The 27,826-nt window shown below is 42.3% G+C and overlaps 1 protein-coding gene and 1 pseudogene across 6 annotated transcripts in view; both read left to right on the forward strand.

Moving 5' to 3' along the window:
- Positions 1-27,826, forward strand: part of TRAPPC12 (trafficking protein particle complex subunit 12) — a 186,796-nt gene that overhangs the window by 23,739 nt on the left and 135,231 nt on the right. For all 6 annotated transcript variants that reach the window (XM_077153078.1, XM_077153081.1, XM_077153082.1 and 3 more), the window contains one exon: positions 19,565-19,681. In XM_077153078.1, the coding sequence (XP_077009193.1) occupies positions 19,565-19,681 (117 nt within the window). The remainder of the gene's footprint in view (positions 1-19,564; positions 19,682-27,826) is intronic.
- On the forward strand, positions 7,546-8,160 carry LOC143676064 (large ribosomal subunit protein eL15 pseudogene; annotated as a pseudogene).

Genomic DNA, 27,826 nt, shown 5'->3' on the forward strand with positions numbered 1-27,826 from the left:
TAAATCTCATCAATCAGGGAGATGATCTCATTACAGTTTCAAACATACGGTATCAAATAGAGATTATTCTATCTTTATGAAATGGGATTTATAGTAAAACATGGCTTTTCTTAGGGGGCATGCTTCCTTTCAAACCAGCACATTCCACCCTCTGACCCCTAAAAAAGACATGTTTTTCCCATATGCAAAATACATTAATTTCATAACAATATCAGAAACCTTAAACCTTTCAGCAGCAATACAATGAAGTACAAAATTAGAGACAGTATAAAATCTCATCAAGTCAGTTACAGGTATTGTCTGTCCTAAGGCAAAATTCTCTCCATTTGCTCTGGACCTTTGAAAACTCATAACAAATTATTTGCTGCCAACATATAAAGGAGGAACATTCGTAGGATACACATACACATTTCCATAAGGAGGAAGGAACACAGGGGTCACTGGACTCGTACAGTTTCAAAAACCTGCAGGGCAAAGTACATTAAATTTCAAAGTCTGAGAATCATTTAGCTTTGGGGCTTTAGAAAGTGGCAGTCCCACCCCTTCCAAGGGCCTATGAAGTGGCCCGCCTCTTTCCAAATCAACCTCGGGAAACATCGAGGAGACCACCTCTGGGCTCCACTCTCTCCAGGCATCAGGGCCACCCCTGGGCTCTCTGCCATTTCTGGGGCACACGCTCAACCCCTGCACATGGTAGCAGCCAGGCTCTTCCAGTCCCCCAAGGAGCGTGCTATGTCTTTTCCAAGGCCCGAGGCTGCACAACTCTTCCACTGCAATGAGAGGGGAGACTCATCCTTGCCCTTCAGGGTAAACTCACCCTCTCCATGCATACAGGTGGGTCCACTCTCCTGGCCGAGCTTTCTTGGCTTCAGACCCGAACTTCCATGGTTCTCACTCTGCAGACTCCAATCTCTCCCTTTTGTGTCCTCCTCTGTCAAGATTGGCAGTGGTTCCATTTACACCAACAGTCTCTTCACGCACTCCAGGACTTCTCCATCATTCTCTTCACAGTTCTTCCAAAATCTTCCCCTTAGCCATCCAAAACACCGTTCAAACATATCTGGCATTTGCAAACCGCAGCAGCACCCCACTCTCCGGTACCAAATCTGTTCTGATTTCCTATGACCTTCTAAAAATAGCAGTCTTAGGCCTGTTTTAACTCTTTTCTATACAGAAGTAGTCCCTCTAGTTCTTTTTCTGACAGAGTTCAGTGTTGTTACTTCCTTAAATATATGATGTATTAATCACTAATTGAGTCATATGGGCCTAGAGTTGTACTATTTTTTATTCTGTTTTGGCTTCTTTGGTGGTAAGGTTTTGTTGTTGTTGTTTTTTCCTTTGTATGCTGTATGGCAGGGGTCACATTTCATTCTTTTTCCATATGAGTATCCCCTTATGGCAGCACCATTTGTTGAATTTTTTGTTTGTTTGTTTGGTTTTTCGGAAGTGCATGGGCTGGGAATCAAACCCAGGTCTCCTGCATGTCAGGTGAGAATTCTGCCACTGAACTACCTCGCATCCCCTTTTGGTGGTAAGGTTTTTAATTACAAGTTCAATTTTCTTAATAGATATAGAGCACTAGTTCTAAATCAGGGACAGTTTTGCCCTTTGGTCCCTAGTGTGTGGAGATAATTTTGGTTGTCGCAACTGGTAGAATGCTGTTGGTATCTAATGGGTAGAGACCTGAGCTGCTGTTTAATATCCTGCGGTATACAAGACAGCCCCCTACAATAAAGAATTACTTAGCATAAAATGTCAAATCAATAGTGTCAAGGTTGTAAAACTGAATAGAGCTATTCAGGTTTTCTATTTCTTTTTGAGTTAATTTTGAAAATTTGTGTTTCAAGAAATTTATCATTTAAAAAAAGAAATTTATCATTTCATCTAAGTAATTAAATTTATTGGCATAATTTTGGGGTCATAGTATGCTCTTATCATCCTTTTAATATCTGTAGCGTCTATATTAATGTCCCTTCTTGCATTTCTGATATTGGTCATTTGTATCATCTCTCATTTTCTTTACTTTTTTTCTCATTCTCTCTTTTTTTTTTTTTTTTTTTTATGATTCCAGCTAGATATTGGAAATTGAATCATGCCTCCCACAAAAGACGTGTTCAAGTCCCAATCCCCGGTACTGTGGATGTGAATTCATTTTAATTAGGACCTTTAAAGATGTTATTATTAAGGTGTGGCCCAGTTGACTGAAGGAGGACCTTCATCCAATATGGCTTAAGTCCTTATAAGCAAAGTAAATTGGACATGAAAGAGAAAACTGCCAGAGAAGAAGGGAGAGATTGCCATGTGACAGAGGCAGGGTGCATCTGCAAGCCAGGTAACTCTAAGGATCATCAGCAAGCCAGTACCAGAACACTGTAGATGTAGGCAGGAGACATGGACGGGCAATACCTTGATGTTGGTATTCTAGCTTCCAAAACTGCGAGACAATAAATTCCTGTTATTTAAGCCAGCTGATTCGGTGATATTTGTTATCACAGCCCTGGTAAACTAAAATATTAGAGGTTTATCAGTTCTCCTTTTATCTTTTGAAGGAAAGAACTTTTGTTTTCACTTTTTTCTGTTATTTGACCACTTTCTATACTATTGGTTTCCACTCTTTATTTCCTTTTTTCTACTTACTTTGGTTTTAATTTGTTCTTTTTTTCTAGCTTCTGTAGAGAAGTGTTTAGATAATTGATTTGAGACCTTTCTTTTATGATATATTTAGATAAATTCCCCTCTAGTCACTGCTGTAGTTGCCTAACCACAAATTTTTATACATTGTGTTTTCATTTTTATTTTATCATTTTTTATGACTTTATCTCTGACCTGTAGGTTATTTTAAAGTATGTTGGTTAATTTCCAAATATTTAAGGATCTTCCAAATATCTTTCTGATACTGGTTTCTAATGTAACTCCATTGTAGTCAGAAAATGTACTATGTATGACTTCATCTTTTTAAATTTATTGAGACTTATTCTATATCCATTTTGTTCGTTTTCTATGCTGCTATAACATATTACCACAAACTTAGTCGCTTAAACAACATATTTGTTGTCTTAAGTTCTGGAGGTCAGAAGTGCAAAATGCTTCCCCCTCAGCTAAAATCAAGGTGTTGGCAGAGCTGCATTCCTTTCTAGAAACTTAGGAAACAGTAGGAATCTGTTTCCTTCCCTTGTCTGGTTTCTAGAGGCTGCTTGCATTCCTTTGATTGTCCCCTTTCATCACATCACTCCAACCTCTGCTTCAGTTGTCACATCTCCTACTCGAATATCCTCTTTAACTTATAAGGAGTCTTGTGATTACAATGGGCTAAATCTCATAATCCAGGATGATCTTCCTATCTTAAGGTCCTTAACATTAATACATCTGCAAAGTCCCTTTTGTGATAAAAGGTAGCATATTCGCAGGTTCTAGGAATTAGGACTGAACCTCTTTGGAAGACAATTATTCTGTCTACCACAACCATCGTCTCATCTGTCTTGGTGAATGTCCTGTGTGTATTTGAGAGAAATATATGTTCTACTGCTCCTGGGTAAAGTTATTTTAAAAATATCTGTTAAATCACATTTGCTGATTGTGTAGTTTGTCTGTTACATTTTTACTGTTTTTCTGCTTGACCTATGACTGAATTACTGAGCAAGAACTATCGACAGCTCCCGCTGTAACTGTGGATTTTTTTTCTAACTTCAGTTCTGTTAGTTCTCAAATCATATATTTTGGAGCTTTGTAATTAGTTGCTGTGGTAGGTTTAAGTATGTACCATAGGAAAAAACATGTGCTTAATCTATTCATGTGGATGTGAACCCATTTTAAATTAGACTCTTTGAAGATGTTATTTTTAGGTAAGGTGTGGCCCAACTGAATGAAGTTAGGCCTTAATCCTATTACCAGAGGCTTTGTGAAGAAAAAGCCCCACAGAGGAGCTGGAAGAGAAAAGACAGGACAGTGGAACCTGGAAGAGAAAAGAGAGAACTTTGCCAATGTGACAGGAATGCCAAGAAACCCCAAAGATAGCAAGCCCTCCAGAATGTTCTTCACCTTGGAAGAAGCAAGCCTTTTAGTCTCTGAAACCATGAGCCAATAGATTTCTGTTGTTAAACCAACCCATTGTGAGATATTTTTCTTAGCATCCTGGAAACTAAAACAGTTTTCAGTACTAGGAGTGGAGTGCTGCTATTACAAGTACCTAAAAATGTGGAAACAGCTTTGGAATGGGGTAATGAGTAAAGGATGGAAGAATTGTGGGGTATTTAATAGAAATAGCCTAGATGGCTTTCAAGAGACCGTCATTAGAAATGTGAATATTAACTATACTTCCAGTGAGACCTTAGAAGGAAGTAATGAGTATTTTATCGAAAACTGTAAAGAAGGCGATCCTTGTTACAAATTGGCAGAGAACTTGGCAAACTTGTGTTCTGATGTCAGATGGAAGGCAGAATTTGCAAATGATGAACTTAGTTATTTAGCTGAGGAGATTTCTAAGTTAAATGTGGAAGGTGCAGCCTGCTTTCTTCTTGTGGATTATGATAAAATGCAAGAAAAAGGGATAAACTGAGAATTAAACTCTTAACTGAAAAAGAAACAGAAATTGATGATTTGGAAATTCTCAGCCTACCAAACACTGTGCTCTGAGACTAGGGCTAGATGCAGCTCTATCAGGAACCTCCCTGAGCTTCCGGGAAGTGAGTCCATAGTAAACAGGGTTCCATGTAAAGATTTAACTGAGCAACCATTTGCCAAAGACTGTGTGGCTTAATATATATCCAATTAGACATCAGAAAAAGTCAGGACTGAAAATGCAGTTATCCAGGAAAGACTGTGGAAAGTCCTTTTGTCTGATGGTTTGGATCCCATTGAACTGCACGCAAAGCCAAAAAGAGGTTCAGCAAAATTTGTATGAGCAGACCTGCTGCTAGCCTGGAATGACAGGAACAGAGAGGGGACAAATTGAAGATTAATGACTTCAGGGGCAGCATCATAGAAGCAGAAGTCGAGGCCAAAAAGATCTCCTCAGATCTTGAAATCTAATGGAGTTTCCATTGCTGAGTTTCAGACTTGTCTGAGACCCATGACCCGGGTTTTCCTCCCAATTTCTCCCTTCTGGAGTCAGAAAATTTCTTCTGTGCCTACCACCATTGTATTTTGGAAGCAAATAACTTGTATTCTAGATATCTCAAGTCCTTCAGACATAGAATTTTGCCCCAGGACAAACCACACCCATAACTGATTTTAATGAGATTTTGTCTGTATCTGTTTAATCTTTCTCTTGGTTATGGGTCACATTTGCCTGGCTCTTAAAATATCTAACAATTTTTAATAGATGTTGGACATGGTGGATTTTATGTTGTTGAATGTCTGGATTTTTTTGACTTCTTTCAAAAAGAGCTGCACTTTGTTTTGGCATGCAGTTGCTTATTTTCATTTAAAGGCTTGTTTTTAAGCATTTTTTTTTTTAACATGGTCAGGCACCGGGAATCGAACCCGGGTCCTCTGGCATGGCAGGTGAGCATTCTTGCCTGCTGAGCCACCATGGCCCACCCCTTTTTTAAGCATTTTAGTGTGAGTTTAAACTAGCTTTTACTCTTGCAGTGACCTTTCTGGTAGTCTATACTGAATTCCGTGAGTGTTTCATGCTGGGTGGCCCAAGCAATAAATATCTTTCATCTCTGTGTGAACTCAGGAATTCCTCAATACATACCTACCCTGACATTACAGTCCAGTTTCAATACTCAAGCAGCCTTGTATTCAACAACAAAATCCAGGGAATTCCTATGCAGACTTTTGGAGCTCTTTCTTTACATACTTCCCTCCCATCAAGTTTTCTGGCCTGCAAATTCAGCCACATCAGCTCCTCAAACTCCAGACTGTCTCCTCAACACAATGAGCTCACCATGCTCTGCTCACTGTAGTCCCGAAAGTACTTTTGAATTCAAAGGCTAAACTCATTTTTTCCCTTCTCCCAGGTTCATAGTCCTTTGTTGTGTCTGGAATCATTGTTTCATTTATATTGTCCAGTGTCTAGTTCTCTACATCAGGAAGTAAATCCAGTCCTTACTCTCTAATAGAAACAGAAGTTACTACCTCCTCTTTTGTTCGTCTCACACACAAATGGATCTCTTTGCCTTTTCTTAAGTTCCTAAATTAAAGAATGCTTAATTAAATTGAAATATGTGACTTTTTGTATATCCACAGAGTTGTGCAACCATCATCACAGTCAATTTTAAAGCATTTTCATCACCCCCCAGCAATAACCCATACCCATTAGCAGTTACTCTCTAATCCCCCCAGCTTCCCGCCTTACTAACTACTAATCCACTATTTGTCTCAATAGATTAGCCTTTTCTGGATATTTCATATAAATGGACTCATATATGGTTTTTTGTGACTGGTTTCTTTCATTTAGCATACTGTTTTTAAGTTCCATCCATGTTATAGCATGACTCAGTACTTCTTTCCTTTTTACTACCAAATAATTTCCTATTGTATGGATATACAGCAGTTTATGTATTCATTCATCAAACTGATGAACATTTTGGTTGTTTTTCACTTTTTGGCCTTTAATAACGCTGCTGTGAACATTCACATTGTTTTTGCATGTTTTTATTTCTCTCTGGTATATACTTAGGATTAGAATTCTGAGTCATATAATAACTCCATAGTTAACAATTTCGGGAAATGCCAAACTGTTTTCCAAAGCAGCCAATTATCTTACATTCCCACCAGAAATGTTCTTAGAGTTCCAGTTTCTCCATATCCTCAGGTTTGGGGGATTTTTGTTTTGCTTTGTTTTGTTTTGTTTTGCTTGTAGGTTTGTTTGTTCAGGTGGTTTCATTTTCTCAGAGAGAAAGCAAATACTGGCTGTAGAAGATAGAAAGCTTTTAGAATAAGCAGCCACATTTCTTCAGGCTTTGGAACTTTGGCAAAAGCTCAACATACTCTAGGTCAGTTGCAAATACTGCTGTTTGTTTTTTTTTTTTCAGCGGAACTGCCTCATGGCAACTTGTATCTTTGGGTTTCTCAGACAGTAAGGCCTATACACTTTGAATCAGCCACTTTCAGTTCTGTTTTATCTTTGGCCGTTAAAATCAAGACGGGATTGCTGGGACCATTTCAACATTGCAGGAGGGAGAGCAGGCCTGTAGCCTTCTGATAGCTGTGAGAATTAAACATGCATTTCCATAAATGCATCTGACCCAGAGTGTCATTCCGCATTGCCATAGACTGAGTCCCTGATTTGTCCACATTAATCTTCTCCCACATTAAAAACTGACATTGCCTTAAATAAAGTAGGCTCTCAGTTAAGGTTTTGCTGATCTGAAAGAATCCATTGAGTTCTAGGCAGATCCCAGGTGCAACTCCCTGGAAACCATCAACAACATAGCTATTAAAAAATCCCTGGGGAGGGCGGTGCAACAGTGGCTCAGTGACAGAATTCTTGCCTGCTATGCTGGAGACCCGGGTTTGATTTCTGGAGCCTGCCCATGCAAAAAAAAAAAGAACCCTCGGGTTCCTTTCCATCTGGTGGAAGCCATCAGGTAAACCAAGATGGGTGCTTATAAGTACATACAGGAGCTTTGGAGGAAGAAGGAGTCTGATGTGATGCAGTTTCTTCTGCGGGTCCACTGCCGGCAGTACCACCAGCTCTCTGCACTCTTCAGTTCCCCACATCCCACCCGACCCAGTAAAGCACGTAGACTGGAATACAGAGCCAAGCAAGGTTATGTCATCTATAGGATTCGAGTATGCTGTGGTGGCCACAAATGCTTAGTTCCTAAGGGTGCAACCTACAGCAAGCCTGTCCATCATGGTGTTAACCAGTTGAAGTTTGCTTAGAAGCCTTCCATCTACTGCTGAGGAGAGAGCTGGATGCCACTGTAGGGCACTGAAAGTCCTAAATTCTTACTGGGCTGGTGAACATTCCATGTACAAATTCTTTGAGGTTATCCTTATTGATCCATTCCATAAAGTCATCAGAAGAAATTCTGACACCAGTAAATCACCAAGCCAGTCCACAAGCACAGAGAGATGCATGGGCTGATGTCTGTAGTGCACAAGAACCATGGCCTAAGAAAGGACTACAAGTTTCACCAAACTATTGATAGTTCTCGCCATACAACTTGGAGAAAGCTCAATACTCTCCAGCTCTACCCTTACCGCTAATATAAGTAATGTTTGTAAAATTAATACTTAATAAACAATTTAGGACAGTCATGTCTAAGTGTTCTTTGTTAAATAGTAGTCATCTGCCAATCGTTCATGAATATAGATATTGTCAAATTATGAAAGTTAAAGTGCAATAATGTTTGAAGGCTATAAAGTGATGGTATATCTTGTTTCTAATAAGGTAAACAATTTTGTTTTTGCTTTATCTTATTAGGGAGTTAATATGTCAGTGTTTTAAAATGCCATGCTGCATGCTATAGGTGTAGAATAAATTCTTTAAAAGAAGAGCACTGAGACCATGGCACTGTGGGATCAACAATGCCATCCTGACGAAAAGGGGGAAAAGAAGTGTAACCAATAAGGTGTCAGTGGTAGAGAGCGTTCAAATAGAGTTGAGAAGCTACTTTGTAGGTCACTCTTACACTTCAGTTAGACATTGCTACCTATCGTAACTTGCCAAACCCCAACCAAAACCATTCCAACCAACCCTAAAGAACACCTACAGCAATACATAAGATTCTGTCTGGCGCCGTCTCGCTCGGTGTCAGGTCCCCGGCCGGCGAGGGAGACAGGGGGAGAGAGACGGGCACAAACAAAACGACTCGGGCGGTAAAAACGGGTTCGAGACACACGGCGGTCGTAAGCACAGGCTTTTACTGGAGTCAAGCTTGCATACTCTCAGGCAGATTCCGCGCGGGCGAAATATCCCGCGGGGGGACAACCTCTATGCGGCCGTCAGGTACGGCTCCCTGTGGGTCGTCTCCACCCACCCTGTCCGGGTAACCTCTTATATACTGTGCCCAAACCCAATAGGTTAGTGCCACGTATACAGAGGTGATTGGAAGATAGGGTTGGTGGGCGCGTGCGTCATACGCGGAAACAGGATGCGGGCGCCATCTTGACTCACTCGATGGGCGGGGGGAACTCTAGAGCAGGCCGCAGCGTGTCCACTAGGCCAGACCCGGGAGGCGGCTCTCCACATCTCCCCTTTTTTTATTTATTTTGACCCAGTGTCTCCATTGATGAGTGTGCTCCCGTGGGCCTGAGTGGCCCACTACATGTTTTGGTGCTTTGGGGAGTCTGGACTAGGCTTGCTAGGCACCAACCAGAATGCCACCTCATATAGAGACCGGAGAGCCCGTGAACCGGAAACCACGTGACTCTCCCTGCAGTGCTTCGCCTCGCAACTGGGTTACGGGAGGAGCAGGAGAGCGGCAACCAGAATCGAGAGTGTCGCTAGGTGTCTCTGTGCAATGGCTGGAGTCTAGTCTGGCCAGGACTGCGACTTCGCCTAAGAGATCAGCCTACGACCAAAATTATGACTGCTGGTGCCGCCTTTTATACCCGGGACACAGCCATGGGCCTTGCAGCGGGTCTTGCTTTCGAGCGTCCCGCCCTGAGTGGCCGGGATGGGTCATACGGTGAAATGGGGGACTGGGCAGCAGGGCGGTCGTTGTCAGGAGCACCAGGGGCGAGTGACATAGCCAACATGGTAGTAACACGCAATTGCTGCTGTGTCTGGAACAAGCGTTCTAACAAGCATTTAACAGTGACTAATCCCACTAATAGTCCCACCGCTACGAGAATCCAAGTAGTCAAATTGGGCCAAGAGAACCAAGAGGTGACTCGGTTCCACAGACTTTGTACAGTCTCGCCCAGTTTGGAAAGGTCGAAGGCAACGGGGGTTAACTTGATCTTCCCAAGCACTTTAAGGTCTGATTCCACCTGTTGGGAGAGCGGGGGGTATTAAAACTGGTCCCCCCTTCTAAACAGTCGAAGGGTGACCGGCGTTTTCGTTGCCATCTCGTCAGTCGCCGCCGTCATCAGCAGAGTTGGAGGCCTGATCTGATGGTTCAGGTTGAAGGCTTGTTGGTTTTTTTGGGCAACAGCTCCGTGGCCTCCTCGGGCAATGTCACGGTTCTCACCAGTCTTTCCGGAACCCACACTGGTTGACGTCCTGGCTCCTGGGGAAAAACACAAACAGAGCCTCTGGCCCAGCTGAGCACGGGGTCAGGGCCTTGCCACTGTCCCGACAGGACATCCTTCCATCGGACTAGACCTCTATGTGGAGGACTCGGAGTGGTGTGTTGAAGGGCAGGTGTCATTCCCTGTGAATTTTCATTTAAAAAATTGTACGTAAACAAGGCTATAGACAGTTGAGCCTTTGGGGACAGGCCGTGACCTATTCCCCCTTTCTGTTTCTTTAGTAAGTCTTTGAGAGACCTGTGAGCTCTCTCAATGACTCCTTGTCCTTGAGGGTTGTAAGGGATGCCATGTTTTAATTGTACTTCCATATTATCACAAAATTTTTGGAAGGTTCTACTGGTGTAAGCAGGTCCATTATCTGTCTTTAATATTTTTGGCTTACCCCACGCTGCCCAAGCGGCAAGGCAGTGTGCAATGACTTGGTGGACTTTTTCTCCTGTCTCAGCAGAGGCAAATAATATCTGAGAACATGTGTCTACTGACACATGCAGGTATTTAATTTTACCATACTCTGAATGATGAGTGACATCCATTTGCCAAATGTCTCCTGGGATGAGGCCCTTAGGGTTAACTCCAACCGAAGGGACTGCTCTTTGTTCTGCACAATCCCTGCAGGCTCAGACTATATCTCTAGCCGCTGCACGCGGAATACTAAACCGCTTAGCTAGGGTACCTGCATTGATATGAAATTTGGCATGGAACTCTCGGGCTTGTTGATATGGCACCAGCGTAGGAAAGATGTGCAGCTGTCGAGTGGCCACATCTGCGATATGGTTTCCCTGGGCCATGGGGCCAGGTAGACCTGTGTGGGCTCTAATATGAGTTATGTAGAAAGGGTGTTGTCTGACACGTATTGTTTCCTGTAATTTGGCAAAGAATGATTTTACTGGGGATGAATGTTTAATGATGCCCACCGTTTCTAAAATTTGTACAGAATTTACAACGTAAGCAGAGTCAGAGACAACATTTAAAGGTTCGGAAAAACTTTCCAGGACTGTAATGATGACCTGTAATTCTACCCATTGAGGCTTTTGTGGTTGGAAGAGCACTGTTTTGGGAGTGTCCCCTTCCATATAGTATGCTCCTGAACCGGAGCTGGAGCCGTCCGTGTACACGGTGGGGGCGCCCACTAGTGGCTTAGGCGAAGTTACTTTAGGAAAAATTACTGGGTGTCGAGTAACAAACTGCAAAAGGGGGGCTTTTGGGAATTGATTGTTAATGCTTCCTAGAAATGTACACCGGAGGATGGCCCATTGATCTATGCACCCAGTGAGTATCTCAAGTTGCTGGGAAGAGTAAGGTACTCTGAGGTTTTCAGGTTGCTGGCCGAAATGTTGTATGGCCCTTTTAATTGATTCTAAGGCCAGATCTGCAACAGCTGTAGGATAGTGCTCTAGGACCTTTTTTGGGGAAACTCCAGGGTGAACCCAGAGTAATGGTTCTTGCTGCCATAGCACTGCCGTGGGCTGTAACTCTGTCGGCAGCACGCAAGCTTCAAAAGGCTCACTGGGGTTTATTCTTTTCAGAGTAGCGCTGCTGAGCTCCTGCTCCACTCGGTGCAGTGCTTGCCTCGCCTCGGGAGTAAGGTGCCGGGGCGAAGTTATGTTTGAATCTCCTTTTAACAAGTCAAATAGAGGTACTAACTCAGCGTTGGGTAATTTCAAGTATGGGCGAATCCAATTGATGTCCCCCACAAGTTTTTGCACGTCATTTAGGGTGCGTATGTTATCTAGCCTGAGCGACATCTTTTGGGGGGAGACATGAGTAGACGTGACTTGTGCTCCCAGGAAGGTAGCGACCTCTGCCATCTGGATTTTTTCAGGGGCTATTTCCAGACCGGCCTTTCGGAGTTCAAGGACCATATGTGACAGCACCATCTCGAGGAGATCTGCATCTTTGTGAGCTAGCAAAATGTCATCCATGTAATGAATAATTTTTACTTGGGGGAACCGCTGCCGAGTGTCGGCCAGCTTTGTAGCGACATATAGCTGGCACATAGTAGGGCTATTGGTCATGCCTTGGGGCAGGACTGTCCACTCGAAGCGGTGACAGGGCTCCTCGTAATTAAGAGGGGGCACAGTAAAAGCAAATTTTTGGGTATCTTCAGGGTGAAGTGGAATGGAAAAGAAACAGTCTTTAAGATCTAAGATGAAAATAGGCCAATGCTCTGGCAGTGCCGAGAGGAGGGGCAGCCCCACCTGAACAGGTCCTAAGGGCTCCATGCAGTTATTAATAGCCCTTAAGTCATGTAACAGTCTCCATTTACCTGATTTCTTTTTTATGACAAATACGGGGGTGTTCCAAGGTGATGTGGAAGGAATGATGTGGCCCTTTTTTAGTTGTGCTGACACAAGAGTGTGTAACGCTGAGAGTTTTTCCTTTGGTAAGGGCCACTGAGGCACCCAAGCCGGGGTTTCGGTTTTCCACCTTAGTCTTATAGGTGTGGATGGGAATCTCCCCTCAGTGGCCCCTAGGAAAAACCCAGGCCTCGTTTATCAGAATTGGAGACAGCCTGTATAGGTGTTGTGCGCCCCTGCAATGAGGCTCCTAAGCCTTTGCCAGGGACATATCCCATTCCTTTTAACAGATGCTTAGAAGTTGGAGAACAGTTACTGGTCAAAGTAACGTCCATCTGGGCTAGAATGTCTCTTCCCCATAAGGACACGGGCAGGGCTAATACATAAGGCTGGAAGCTGCCTTGATGTCCTTCTTCATCGGCCCAATGAAGGGCGGTGGCGCTGAGCATGGGTGCTGAGATTTGGCCTATTCCTCTAATCGGTTCCTCCGCCCTGCACGTTGGCCAGGCGGAGGGCCATTCTTGTTGCCTTATGATTGACCGATCGGCCCCGGTATCTAGCAGGCCCAAGAAGGATCTGCCTTGGACCTTAATAGTCAACATAGGTCGTGACTCCAGGGACATATGGAGGCCCTCGAAAACCTCTCCACTGGATCCGAACCCTTTAGTTCCTCTCTGTCCGGTTCTACTTGGAAAGAATGCATGTAAGCTGGGCAAGAGCAGGAGCTGTGCCAGCTTATCGCCTTCTGCGATGACTAGGGTGCCTAGCTGAGATTGGACCATAACCTGGGCCTGGCCTGTGAAATCTGAATCTACAAGTCCTGGTATGACTGTTAATCCTTTCAGGGCTGTGGATGCTCTTCCCAATATGAGCCCCACAGTACCAGTCGGTAAGGGCCCTTTGAAGGAGGTCCCCACTAACTGGACACCCATGGAGGGGGTCAGTACGAGTCTGGAGGTGGCACGGAGGTCCAATCCTGCTGAGCCAGGGGACGCACGGATTTGGTCGGATGCTGTACTGTCGAATGGCATGCAAGGGGGTCCGTCGAGGGGGCGGACCCCCTCTGCCCGTTTTTTGGAATCTGTCTAGGGTGGCCAGAAATGCGCGCACCCTGCGCATCGAAGACTGACCTGCAGTCCTCTGCGCGGTGGGGTCCCTTGCGGCAACGGCCACATAGTTTGGTCTCCACATGTGGTCTACCAAAATGCTGAGTAGTGGGTGGTTGGCTTTTATTGGGGCAGTCTCTCTTAAGGTGTCCCGACTGGCCGCAGTGATAGCATCCTTTAGGCCTTGTCTCTAAGGCTCTTGGTTTTTTTGTAGTTACTTGTAGGGAGCTGGCTAGCATGGCAGCTAGACCTGCATTGGTTAACGGACTACCAGCGTCCCTGCAGAGCCGAACCCATTCTGTCAAGCTTTTCCCTCTGTTTTGTGCTAGAATGACTTTACATTCTTTGTTGCACTGTTCAAATATCATCTGTTTAACTACAGTCTCAGCTACTCCTGGGTCTGAAAAAATTCTCTCAGCTGCGGTTTGCATCTTGGCTACAAATTCTACGAATGGTTCAGTGGGGCCTTGATGTATGCTGCTAAGTGAAGTTTGAGCTTCTCCTTGGCCTGCTAACTTTTTCCAGGCTCCCACGAAACAGCGAAAGATCTGTCCGTAGACTTCCTGAGGGAACCCTGTTTGATTTTGGGAGTGGACACCTCTCCCTAACAGCATATCTACATTCCATCCGCCATGTCTCCCCGCTGCATTTCTCACGGCTTGTTCCTCAGCTAGCTCCTCAAACCATGCTTTCCAATCTATATATCGGCCCTGTGGTAAACAAGCACGGGCCAGCTGAAAAATATCTGCGGGTGTATGATTCAGGGCGGAAAGGTTTTCAACCATATTCAGGGTAAAAGGGGCATTGGGGCCATACTGATGGACGGCCTGCCTTAATTCCTTTAAAATTTTGTAATCATATGGCTCATGCTGATTGTTACCCTGGGGATTGATAATAACTGGGTACATTTCGGAGGCTGGCTCTGGCTTAAGTGGTTGGTAACCACCCAGCATGCCAAAAGGTCTAAATGTTGAAAAGGGGTTCCACTTCCAGAAATGTCTCCCTCTGTTACCTGACGACGAAAAATCCTGTGGGCCTGTGTACTCGGGCGGGGGGCACGGCCGTAACTGCCCCTCCCCTGACCAGCCCGCTGGGGGTTTCGGGTCTAGCAAAGGATCAGTGCACCTACTCGGTATGGCCACCAGGGGGAGCCCTCGGGGAGGGCCTTTGGGGGAATCACCTAAACCGTCCACCGGAAACTGTTGCATCCCCGGGGGCGCAGCAGCAGACGCTGGCGGGGCGGAAGGTCGCGTGGGTGAGATAGGAGGCCCCTCCCAATCGATCAACGGAGGCGCGTCTGCCCCATTGGTCTCATCGCCATCTGACTCTGAGTCAGAGCTGTCTGAACTAGTACTTGACTCCTGTGGCTTGCCCTTACAGGAGCCGTCCGCAGACGAAACTGACTGAGTTTCTTGGAGCGCGTGCCGTGCCTGTAGCAGGGCGGGAGACGGACTGAGGCCTGAAGTAGACTCTGCCTCAAGGCAAGCACGGACGGTTTCCCAGATAGGGACCAGGATCGGGTCCATACAGAGGCCCGTCCGGTGCGCCCGTTCTATGTCATTACCAAGTTTCAGCCAAGAAGGCAGGCTGAGGCTCCCGGAGTGGGCGAACCAAGGTGCAAAAGTAGCAACATCTTCAAGGAACCGCAGGAGGGAACTCTTCCTAACCGAGATGCCCCGCTGCTTCAAAAGGGTTTTTAAAGGGGGTAATAAAGGTGAACTTCCTGACTGCCCCATGCTTGCAGTCGGCACTGGACCTTAACCAATCGGGGAGCTCTCCCGACTCACTGGGGCTACCTGAACGCCCACAGCCCTTAACTCTCACGTAGCAGAAAGCACTTACCCTCTCACGTTGATCAGGCGCGGAGGTTCCGCCGTGAACCCGAGGAGCACGTCTTCACCAGCTCGGGGAAAGGCAGCAGAAGAGGTTCCCCGTACGGGCCACCACTTGTCTGGCGCCGTCTCGCTCGGTGTCAGGTCCCCGGCCGGCGAGGGAGACAGGGGGAGAGAGACGGGCACAAACAAAACGACTCGGGCGGTAAAAACGGGTTCGAGACACACGGCGGTCGTAAGCACAGGCTTTTACTGGAGTCAAGCTTGCATACTCTCAGGCAGATTCCGCGCGGGCGAAATATCCCGCGGGGGGACAACCTCTATGCGGCCGTCAGGTACGGCTCCCTGTGGGTCGTCTCCACCCACCCTGTCCGGGTAACCTCTTATATACTGTGCCCAAACCCAATAGGTTAGTGCCACGTATACAGAGGTGATTGGAAGATAGGGTTGGTGGGCGCGTGCGTCATACGCGGAAACAGGATGCGGGCGCCATCTTGACTCACTCGATGGGCGGGGGGAACTCTAGAGCAGGCCGCAGCGTGTCCACTAGGCCAGACCCGGGAGGCGGCTCTCCACAGATTCTACAAAGGTTCCATGCACTAGAGTAACTTTCCAGAAACCTACAACCTCCAGATGGGTCCCTGTACCATATAAGTCCTGAAACCTAAAGGGCCCAGCCACTCCAGAACATCACAGTTCCATCTTCCTACTCCTTATTACTGACAGCCCTTGCAACACGAAAAATGTTATAATGGACATAGCCCAAATACCCCTGAAGAGTGGGAGAAAGAGCAACGGTGATGGTGGTGCTACACAGAGAAGATAGGGTTTAACAAACGAGTATGATTGCTGAATTGTCATATTGATATTTCTTTTAATCTCCAATATGTTACAGCAGTTAGAGGTAAAAACCTAAAATTATGCAATTGTAACCTATATTAAACTCTGAAATCTGTTCTACAACTAATTGTTGCAATGTGCTTTGAAATTTACTGTTTTTTTTTTAATATAGGTATTTTCACACACACACACACACACACAAAATCATTAAAGATGTATATATTCCTTCTAGCCTCAATGTTCTGGAGCAACTAGAAGGAAAAATCTGAGATGATTATGTGGTAGCCCATGACAAATTCCAGAATCTGTCCTGTAACTACTTGTTGAAGATTGCTTTGAAAACTATTGCTTTTTTCTTTCTTTGCTTTCTATATATGTTATATTAAACAATTTAAAAAAAAAGTTTAAAAAAACAAAACAAAACAGGTTGAAGGCCATGCATATGACGAGGTTAAAACAAATGTAACTCCTAACTTACTGAGACCCTCTTACTGACTTTGCTGAAGCAGGTGGGCCTGTCAGGAAGTGCACATGGCTAGGAGTTAACGACAGCCAATACCCATCAAGAAACCAAGCCTGGTCCTGCAGTGTCAAGGAACTGAATTCTGCCAGAAACCATGTGAGCTCAGAAACTCAAATGAAGCCTCAGCCCTTGTTGACACCTCAGTTGTAGCTTTAAGAGGTTCTAAGGTAGAAGACCCACTTATCCCATGCCCAGAGTCCTAACACAGGGTAACTGTTAAGATAATCAGTTGTGCTATTTAAAGAAAAAGAGAGACAGACAGAGAAGAGTACCGAAACTATCTCTTTCTGTAGATTTCCTTGGTGCGTGAAAACCATATTGCTTTTACTGGAATAAAATGCTCTTCTGGTTTATTCTCAAGTGGCTGGTTTTTTGGGGGTTGGTTAGAGGGAAAATTAGTAAAAGTTTTTTTCTAATTGGAATTCGCTTGGTAATCTGTAGGATGGGAGGAGGATACCCTGACTCTTTTTTATCACAGGCAATAAAGTATTTAAGATCTGGACTAGGAAAAAAATAAAAAGCCTACTCCCTTTACTCCAGTCACAACTGACAGATAGGGAATAAATGATATTGTGATCCCACAGTGCCATTAATTAATTACCTTCTGTTTAGTCACATTGCAATAGTTTGGCATATGATGTTTGTCACATCTTTCAGCTTTCATAAGTGGAATATTTGTTAATAATGTATATGCTTATATGTCAGGAACTTCCTGAGGTAACTAAAATGTTGATTACTAGGGAATTTTAAGAACAAAAGATTTTTTGCAGTGTGGCCTAATTAATTAAGAATGGCACAGGAATGGAGGAATTAAATTGGTCTTCCCTCAACAGCATTAAGATTTGATTTTGCTCTTTGCCTACCTTGTTGTTCCGCTGGCTAAAGATAATGCTCTTTGTCTAATACAGGTTGCATTCTTGCAAAGCTTTATGGAGCCATATGTCTGAGCTTTTTTTACTTTGCTCTTTAATTATCCCTCGTAGATAAGTTAGTCACTTTTTGTGGCTCTGGCATTCGAAGTATTTCACCTTGCTCTCTAAAAGCAAAAATTATAAAATTGCTGCTTATAGATCTTTTTCCCTGTATGAGATGATTTGTAGTTTAGCCTCTTTAAACAGGCTTTGCACCCAGGGGAAGAAATAGATATACCACCTAGAGCCACCAGAATCTCTCTGATACAGGTTGTCTGTCTCTTTTTCTCGATAGAAGAGTGTCAGCATAAAAGGAGAGATAATTTCAGCAGCTTTTCTGCATCTCTTGCTAACGTAGTCTGTATATTGTTCTTTTTGTTTGCTTGTTTTAGTATCACCATTTTGGAAGATAACAAAAGATTGAATAACCTTGCTTTTAAGTTGATCTACTTCTATGCTCCACACACCCACACATATAACAGGAATAGGAAAACAATAGGAAGGGAACTGGGACAACTGTGAAGTCTATGCAGGAAACATTTTGAAATTTTCTCTTCATCCTTGATCACCATTTGCTCTCCTGTTGTGCACCTACGGTAATTGCATTAGCTTTCCTGTGATTCAGAGGCAGGCTTTGATGGAAAGATTTCGGCCTTGTCCATCCCCTCTAGAGGTTGTCCTAGTTTTTGTTTCTCTCTGAGGCTCACTAGGGAATTCTAGAGACCTCCCTTTTGTGCTTTTATTTCTTTGTCAGCAGCCCCCAAGGATATTCTTGTGCAGTGCCCTGTATGCCCTGTATGACATGCTGGAAGCTTAGAGCCGCATGTCATAGGAAGGGCAGGCTGACACTGGGTTGCCTCTGAGCCCTGTCACCATGCATTTCAGGAACCTCAGAGCAGCCACCCAACCCCCGCACCCTTCCTAGCAGTGGTAAGAAAGGGAGATAGCTGTTTCAGAGTTCCCTTCATGTCACAGCTATTTGTCCTCCCGCCACTCTGACAAATTCCTCTTGGTACGTGAATACCTTTATGAAAATGCTGTGTTGCCTCTGCATTGCCACGTCTCCTTGACAGGTCAGCCACAGAGCAGTGGGCTCTGTACCTTAAAGAGATGTTTTTCATGCTGATACACTTGCATGCCTTACATCTACAGAATACTTCCCTTATTTCTAGGATTCTTCCTACAGCCTTGAGGTACAGTTACCAGCATAGTACATAAACTTGCAGATCTTTACAGCTTTCTTAGTGCATTAGCATGATGAGAACCTGTTCTCATATGTCATTGAAATTGGTAACTTCCAGTTTTGGCTTTCTCCATAGGCCAAGGGGAATTATATTAGCTTATAAATGTTAAAAGCCTGGGTTTCTTGCTTTGGAATATTCTCATGTTTCACACCAGTTTAAGAGAGTTTTCCCTGAACATTCCAGGTCATTGGTTCATCTCTTCTTTCCCTTAACCTTAAAATAGCACCCCTTTCCCCTCCTCTTTGCTTTTCTTTCTCTTAACCTTTAAAGTAACTGACTTCAAATTCTGCTTTTAATGTTCTTTAGCCTGGCTATTTATCACTTCAAACTCATGGAATCCCCCCTAAGGCCACCAGAAGCCATTCTACCAGAAGTCATTCTTCTCCGCCAGAGCTTAGTTTTGCCTCATACTTTAAGCTTGGTAAAGGTAGTGATTATTTACCATTTCCTCTTCAAAATGAAGAGCAATTTTTAAGATATACATTTTATTCATAATTATGGTAATTTTGCTTCTGGTTAATTGAAGTTTTACTATACTATAACCACTTTTTGTCCTCCATAAACCAATGGATAAAAAAGTGATTTGGGCTGGTTATGGGTTCTGGTTACTGAGTTTAATTAACATTTTATTGTCTTGACATATTTTTTTATATTCTTTCAAGGGAGATGCAGTTAAAGACTTAATGCTTCGCTTCCTGGGTGAACAAGCTGCAGCAAAAAGACAAGTTTTAAAGGCCAATTCAGTAGAGCAGTCTTTTGTTGGATTGAAACAGCTAATTGTAAGTAACAATTGTATTTGATTTTCAGTATTTTTTTAAGTCCTGCTTTCTTTCATAATATTTCCCCTAGAAACTAATTACTTTGAATATATTATCCAAATCCCTTGCACATAAATAGAATTTCATGGGATTAGATACCAGATTTATGCAGCAGAAATCATACCAATACACTGATAATTTTAAGTCCAATTAGTTAAAAAACTATTATTTTAAATGATCAAATTATTTGAACTAGCATATTCTTTGATTAAATATGCTTCATCAAATAGAATAGAGATATATCATTTTATGTTTATTTTTTTTTTAATATTCCATTTCCTCCATTTGGTATAGAAGGTGAATGGTTGGGCTATTAGACATTTTAAGTATTTGCTGTTAATTCGATAAATATTTTTTAATTCATTAAAACAACTAATATGCATATGGTTGTTTCTAGTGAATTTATAATCTGTGTGAGAATGTTAATATTATCAGGTTGCTCCTCTAACTTATTAAGGAAAAAGTACTATGAATTTACCATATAAGTTTCATTCAGGAATCCTAAGTTTACCATTAACAGCCATATCTCAAGTTGTATTCTCCTTTTCTGAAATTAGTGTCGCTCATGTATTCTAGGATTGTTCCTCCATGTTTTCTAGCTGGATACCTAATGTAGATTTAGTAAAAACCATGCTCTCAGTATCTGTATACATTCAGTGGAAGTACTTTATGGAAGAAATTTTAGAAATGAAATCCTTGACTTTGGTAATGAAAAATTCCACCAGTTGTGTAAAATACTTGCTTTGAAATTCCAGTCTCTTTCTGACTGCCTTTCAGTGACACAGTCACCCACTTATGAATCATTGATTTGGGTGAGCAGTCTGAAGGAGATGTATTAACTTTTTAATCTTTGAAAGACAAAATGAAATTTCCTATTTTATTCTTTGTTTTTTAAAAAACATTTTTAATTATGAAATATAGCATATATACAAAAAAGCAATAAATTTCAAAGTACATTGTAGCAAGTTAGAACAGATTTTAGATTTGGTATGGGTTGTAGTTACACAATTTTAGGTTTTTCCTTCTAGCTGCTCCAAGATACTGAAGATGGGAAGAAATATCGATTTAATAATTCAGCTGTCTTCTCATTTGTTAAATCTTATTTTCTCTGTTATAACTCCTCCTTCTCCTTTGATCCTTCCCCCAACCTTTAGGGGTATTTGGGCTGTGTCCGTCTAACTTTTTCTTGTTGGAAAGAGGTGTTGATAATACGTGTTAGGGGGATAGAACTAGTTGATATTCTTGAAGAGGCTGCCCCCTCTGCGTTTCAGGACTTATCTGGCTTAGGAACCCATCTGGAGGTTGTTGGTTGCTGAAAAGTAATCTTAGTATTTTAAAACTTTTATGGAATCTCAGATAAAGCCTATGTGTTCTTTAGGATTGATTGACCAGAATAAGTTTTGGTTGGAGTTTGGCAAACCCTGGTAATTAGCATTATCTAGTTGAAACTAGCACAAGAGTAACCTCTAGAATAGCCTCTCCACTCTATTTGAACTCTCTTAGTCACTGCTACCTTATTTTATTACGTTTCTTTTCCCCCCTTTTGATCAGGAAGACATTGTTTATCCCATGGTGCCAGGGCCAGGCTTATCCCTAGGAGTCATGTCCCACATTGCCAGGGAGACTTTTACCCTGGATGTCATGTCACATGTAGCGGGGAGGGTAATAATTTTACTTTCAGAGTTGGTCTTAGAGAGAGAGAGAGAGAGAGAATCCACATCTGAGCAACAAAAGAGATTTTCTGGAAGTACTTCTTAGGCATAACTATAGGTAGACTTAGCTTCTCTGCTACATAAATAGGCTTCACAAAGCAAGACTCAAGATCAAGGGTTTGGCCTATTGACTTGGGGGTCCCTAATGTTTGAGACATTTTCAGGGGTTTCTCCAGTGGTAAAGCTTAACAGTTCCATATTTTTTCTCCAGTCCTTTAAGGGACTTTGCCAATACTTTTTAATTGTCTACTCAACATACTTTTGAATGTATCCAGGTATTAGATTAAGCTGTACAGAATTACAAGCCCTCGTTCCCATTCTGGGTTCCATGTGTTTAGGTTGTTTATATGAGCTATACAGGCAGATTGAGTTAAATTATGTACTACAGAAAATTTTAGGTTTCAGACGACCTAAATCTGTCTTCCTTTGGTCTCATACAGTAGGTGAAGTTCTAAAATATCGACAATGTCATGCTTACCTCTGTATTGATTTACCTTAGTCCCAACCAATTGGCTTGTTCTTATCTCTAATTGAAGCCTGATCTCTTTTCAGTTTCTTTAATGATTGTTGTATGTGGCAATGCTGACTTTCAGAGCTGCAAAACTCCAACTCTGAGGGTTTTTTTAATAATTTTTTTATTTTATTTTTTTAAATACCAAAAACACACCAAATGAACGCAAATGTTCCTATTTTGATCATTCCATTTTACATGTATAATCAGTAATTCACAATATCATCACATAGTTGCATATTCATCATCATGATCATTTCTTGGAACATTTGCATCTATTCAGAAAAAGAAATAAATAAAAATAAAAACAGAACAAGATTTGTTCTTGAATCCCACCACTTTTCTGAATTTGTTTATTAGCTCAAGAAATTTTGTCATATGTTTCTCAGGATTTCTCACATATAGTACCATGTCATCTGCAAATGATGAAAGTTTTACTTCTTCCTTTTCAATTCGGATACCTTTTATTCATTTTTCTTACCTGATTGCTCTAGCTAGAACGTCTAGTACAATGTTAAATAATAGTAGTGATAGAGGGCATCCTTGTGTCCTTCCTGATCTCCAGAAGACGGCTTTTAGTTTCTCTCTGAATGCAATGCTGGCTATGGGTCTTTCATATGTGCCCTTTATCATATTCAAGAAATTTCCCTCAATTCCTACCTTTCAAAGTGTTTTTATCAGAAAAGGACACTGAAATTTGTCAGATGCTTTTCTAGCATCTATATGATTATGTATTTTTTCTCTTTTGATTTGCTAATGTGCTGTATTAAATTGATTGATCTTCTAGTGTTGAACCACCCTTGCATTCCTGGTGTTAACTCCACTTGGTCATGGTGTGTAATTTTTTTTTTTATTGTCTTTTATAAGATTTATTTTTCTCTTCTTGCCTAAATACATACATATATATATATATATATATATATATACACATACACATATATGTATGTTTATATAAAAAGCAAGAAATTTCCAAGTACATTTGGTATGGGTTGCAATTCCACAGTTTTTCATGTTTTCTTCTAACTGCTCCAAGACACTGGAGACCAAAAGAAATATCAATATATTGATTCAGCAGTCATATTCATTGGTTTAATCCTATCTTCTCTATTAGACTCTCCCCTTTTTTTTTTCTTTTTTGTGAAAAAAGCATATATACAAAAAAGAAATAAATTTAGTATGGGTTACAATTCCACAATTTTAGGTTTTTATTTCTAGCTACTCTAAGGTACTGGGGACTAAAACAAATATTAATATACTGATTCAGTACTCATACTCATTTGTTAAACCCTACCTTCTCTGTTTAACTCCACCATCACCTTTGATCTTTCTCTCACTCTTTAAGGGCATATGGGCTATGCACAGTCTAACCTTTTCATGTTGGAAAAGATTATCAATAATATGGGGTACAGAGATGGAACTAGCTGATATTCTGGAGAGGCTGGCCTTTCTCTTTTTATCCTTTAAGTTACCCTTACTGGTACTCTTCAGTTCAGTACCCTTCTCCAGACCTTCCTCTCCTGTCTTTTTTTTTTTCAGCTGACAGAACTTCCTTTAATATTTCTTGTAGGGTAGGTCTCTTGCAGACAAATTCTCTCAGCATTTGTCTGGTTATGAAAATTTTAATCTCTTCCTCATTTTTGAAGGACAGTTTGACTGGATAAAGAATTTTTGACTGGAAATCATTCTCTTTTAGCATCTTAAATATATCATTCCACTGCCTCCTCACCTCCTTGGTGCCCGTTGAGTAGTCTGAACTCAGTCTTGTATGATTTCCCTTGTAAGTGGTGAATTGCTGTTTTCGTGCTGCTTTTAGGACTTTCTGCTTCTCTTCACCATTTGACAGACTGATTTTTATGTGTCTTGGAGTAGGCCTTTTGAATTTATTCTATCGGGGGTTAGTTGGGCTTCTTTGATTTGAATTTTTATGACTTTCATAATGCTTGAGAAGTTTTCCACCATTATCTCCTCAACTAATCTTCCTAGCCCTTTACTTTTCTCTTCTCCACCTCGGACAATAGTGATTTTTATATTTGTGTAGTTCATGCTGTCCATCATGTCCCTGAGATCAAATTTAAATTTTTCCATCTTTTTTGCTATTTGTTCTTTCATGCATTTGAATTCAGCTGTCCTGTCCTCTACTTTACTTATTCTTTCTTCTGCCTCTTCAAATTTGCTGTTGTATGTCTCTAGTACCTTTTTAATTTTGTCTACAGCATCTTTAATCTCTGTGATATCTGCTGTTTTTCTTTATTCCTTCAAATTCTTCTTTATGCCCATCTAATATCTTCTTTTTTAAATGTTTTTATTGTTAAATATATATATATAAAGAAAAGAAAAAATGGCAGTTATTTCAAAGTATACTTCAATAAGTAGATGCAGAACAGATTTCAGAGTTTGTTATGGGTTACCATTCCACTATTTCAAATTTTCCCTTTTAGGTGCACCAAAACACTGCAGTCTAGAAAAAATTTTTTTTTCTTTTTTTTGTGAAAAATAGCATATATCTAAAAAGCAATAAATTTCAAAGCACAGCACAATAATTAGTTGTAGAACAGATTTCAGAGTTTGGTATGGGTTACAATTCCACCATTTTAGGTTTTTACTTCTAGCTGTTCTAAAATACTGGTGACTAAAAGAAATATCAATGTAATGATTCAGTAATCATACGCATTTGTTAAACCCTATCTTGTCTATATAACTCCACCATCACCTTTGATCTTTCTCTCACTCTTTAGGGGTAATTGGGCTATGCCCATTCTAACTTTTTCATGTTGGAAGGGGCTGTCAATAATATAGAGTATGGGGATGGAACTAGTTGATGTTCTCCAGAGGCTGGCCCCTCTGTGTTTCAGGACTTATCTTGTCCAGGAACCCATGTGGACATTGTAGGTTTCTGGAAACTTACCCTAGTGCATGGAACCTTTGTAAAATCTTGTATAGTGCCCTAGATGTTCTTTAAGGTTGGCTGGAATGGTTTTGGTTGGGGTGTGGCAAGCTATGGTAGGTAGCAATGTCTAATGAATCTTGCATTAGGGTGCCTCCAGAGTAGTCTCTCAACTCTGTTTGAACTCTCTCAGGCAGTGATACCTTAGTTGTTACTTTCCTCCCCCTTTTGGTCAGGATGGCATTGTTCATCCCATGGTGCCAGGGTCAGACTCATCCCTGAGAGTCATCTCCCACACCACTAGGGAGACTTTCACCCCTGGATGTTATGTTCCACGTAGAGGGAAGGGCAGTTATTTCACTTGCAGAGTTGTACTTAGAGAGAGGCCACGTATGAGTAACAGAAGAGGTCCTCTGAAAGTAACTCTTAGGCATAGCTATAGGTAGACTAAGCTTCTCCACTACATACATAAGCTTCACGAGAGCAAGCCTCAAGATCAGGGGCTTGGCCTATTGATTTATGTGTCTCTAATGTTTGACACAGTATCCATAGTTTCCCTGGTGGTAAAATTTAATAGTTTCACTTTTTTTTCCCCATCCCTGGAGGAACTTTGATTATCTGCTTAATATACTCTGGGATGTATCCAGGCATTACATTAAGCTATACAGGATAAGGCCTTCATTCTTGTTCTATCCTCCCTGTGTTTGGATTGTTTAAATGATCTTTCCAGACAGGTTGAGTTAGATTATGTGCTACAGAAAATTTAGGTTCTAGACAAAATAAACCTTTCTTTCTTTGGTCTCAAAGAGTAGATGAGGTTCTAAAATATAGACAATGTCTTTCTCACCCCAATATTCTAAACTACCTTAATCCTGACCTGATCAGCTTCATTCTTAACTCTAAATATAAGATTGAACATATATAAAATAGCCTCTCAAAATCCAGAAATAACAGTTACCACTCCAGCTTAAATGTGACTGCTTATAAGAGCTTATAAGTATTTTCTAAGTAAGATCATACAATAATTGCTCTTTAGTTTCTGGCTTATTTTGCCTCATCTAATGTCTTCATGACACCCCTTCTGTTGTTATCCAAACCATTAAATTTATTTAGGAGAATTGTATGAACATCTTTGATTAGTTGTTCCAAAATCTGTGTCTACTCTATTGTTTCAATTTGGTCCTTTGACTGGGTTATATCTGCCTGCATCTTCATATGCTTTATGATTTTCTGTTGGATTTGAGGCATTTGGTTATCTTTTTTTTTTTTTTTTTTTTTTTTTTTTTTTTTTTTAAAGGAAAGACAGAGAGAGAAGGAAGGAAGGATAGAAGGAAGGAAGGGAGGAAGAAAGGGAAACAACTTTTAAACATTTTCTTGTTTTATTGTATTTTTGTTCCTCCGCTTTTTTGCTACATGGGCTGGGGCCGGGAATCGAACCGAGGTCCTCCGGCACAGCAGGCAAGCACTTTGCCCGCTGAGCCACCGCGGCCCGCCCGCATTTGGTTATCTTAATAGTACTATTTTGAAAGTTGATTTCCCTCAGTTGTTTAAGGGTTAGTATTTGCTTGAATTTGCGTGGAAGATTTCCTTTTGCTCTTGGTTCATCAGTAATTCCTCACCAAACCATAGCCCAGTCCTCATGTAGTGGATGCAGTTCTACTTGAGGATCTGTTTGGAGCTAGACAGATAGTTTGCCTGATTTTACTTTCCATTTCCTCCCAGCAGATGGTGCTCTTGGGCCTCCTCTTTCCCCCAGACTCACCTCTCCCTGTTCAATAACATCCAGGTCTGCTGGTCTTCATGCATGTTGAAAGCCTCCACCCCCAGGACTGAGTGTAGTAGGGGATATAGGCAGTGTTCACCTCAGTGGAGATTCTGCTTGTGGGCCCAGTGAAACTGGTGGCCTCAGAGTCCCATTAGGAATGATATTGGGTTGTGTGACTAGGTATGTTAGCTGCCCCTGTCCACAGCCTACATGGAAATGCCTGCCGGTTATGTGTAGCACAGAGGATGAGGCTGGGTGAGGGGTATGGCGTAGGAGGCGTCATATGCACTGAGTGCTGGTACTGGGTGTGGCATGGGGCACAAAGCACAGGGGTCAGGGCAGGGGGTGGGTGCAGGGAATGGGATGGGGGCACGGTGTGGTGACTTGGCAGTACTGGGCAAGGCTAGGTGTGGATGTGTGCGTGTTTGAGCACATTTCAGGGGGCAGCATGGGTGCATAGAGGGCCAGGATGCAGGGCATGAGGTGCGTAGGGTGGGAGGGAGCAGGTGTCCAAGAGGGCACACTGGGCCCAAGATGAGTGGGTGTGCAGGGTGCTGAAAGGTGGGTACATGTGCACGGGGGCAAGGGGACAGGACACTAGTGTGCATTGTTTCTGGGCATGAGGGCTAGAGGCACAGCATGGCTCTCTTCCTTATCCCCACATCCCTGACTGTGCATTTCTAAAGCCTTCTGGCCTCTATATGGAAAGTGGAGCAGTAGACCCTGTGCACTATCTGAATGTTCTCTGTGAGCAGGGAAAGATTACCTGCTTGTACATCCCCAGGAGAGCTTCTGGCTGTGGAGCTGAGAGGGCTGATATCCTTAGTTAACTGCAGGGGCAGGCCCTTTGCTGGGCACAGCCTCTTGTCTCTCATGGAATCCCAACGGAGCCCACACACCCCTTTTTCTGCCTCTCAGTTCCTCAGCTTTTTCATCCAGGACTTCCCTGTTTAGTGTAGAAAATGCTCTCAGGTCACTCGCACCCTGGAACTGCTGTCCTGCTTGCTTGTTTGTCTTTCACTTCTCTAGTCATTCCTTGGAGCAGGTCAAATTATCTTATTCTGCCATCTCCCTTGAAGTCCCTCTGCTTCGTTTTTTAAGAATTCCCTATTTTGTTTTTTTCCCTTTTGGCAAATTCTTCTATATTAGGCTTTATATTTCACCTACTTTAAGCAAATTTCAGTTCTTTTTTTTTTCAAGTTTCAGTTCTTAAGGATATAATAGCTTAGGGGAC

This window comes from Tamandua tetradactyla, chromosome 3 (assembly GCF_023851605.1).
Source record: "Tamandua tetradactyla isolate mTamTet1 chromosome 3, mTamTet1.pri, whole genome shotgun sequence".
NCBI lineage: Eukaryota > Metazoa > Chordata > Mammalia > Pilosa > Myrmecophagidae > Tamandua > Tamandua tetradactyla.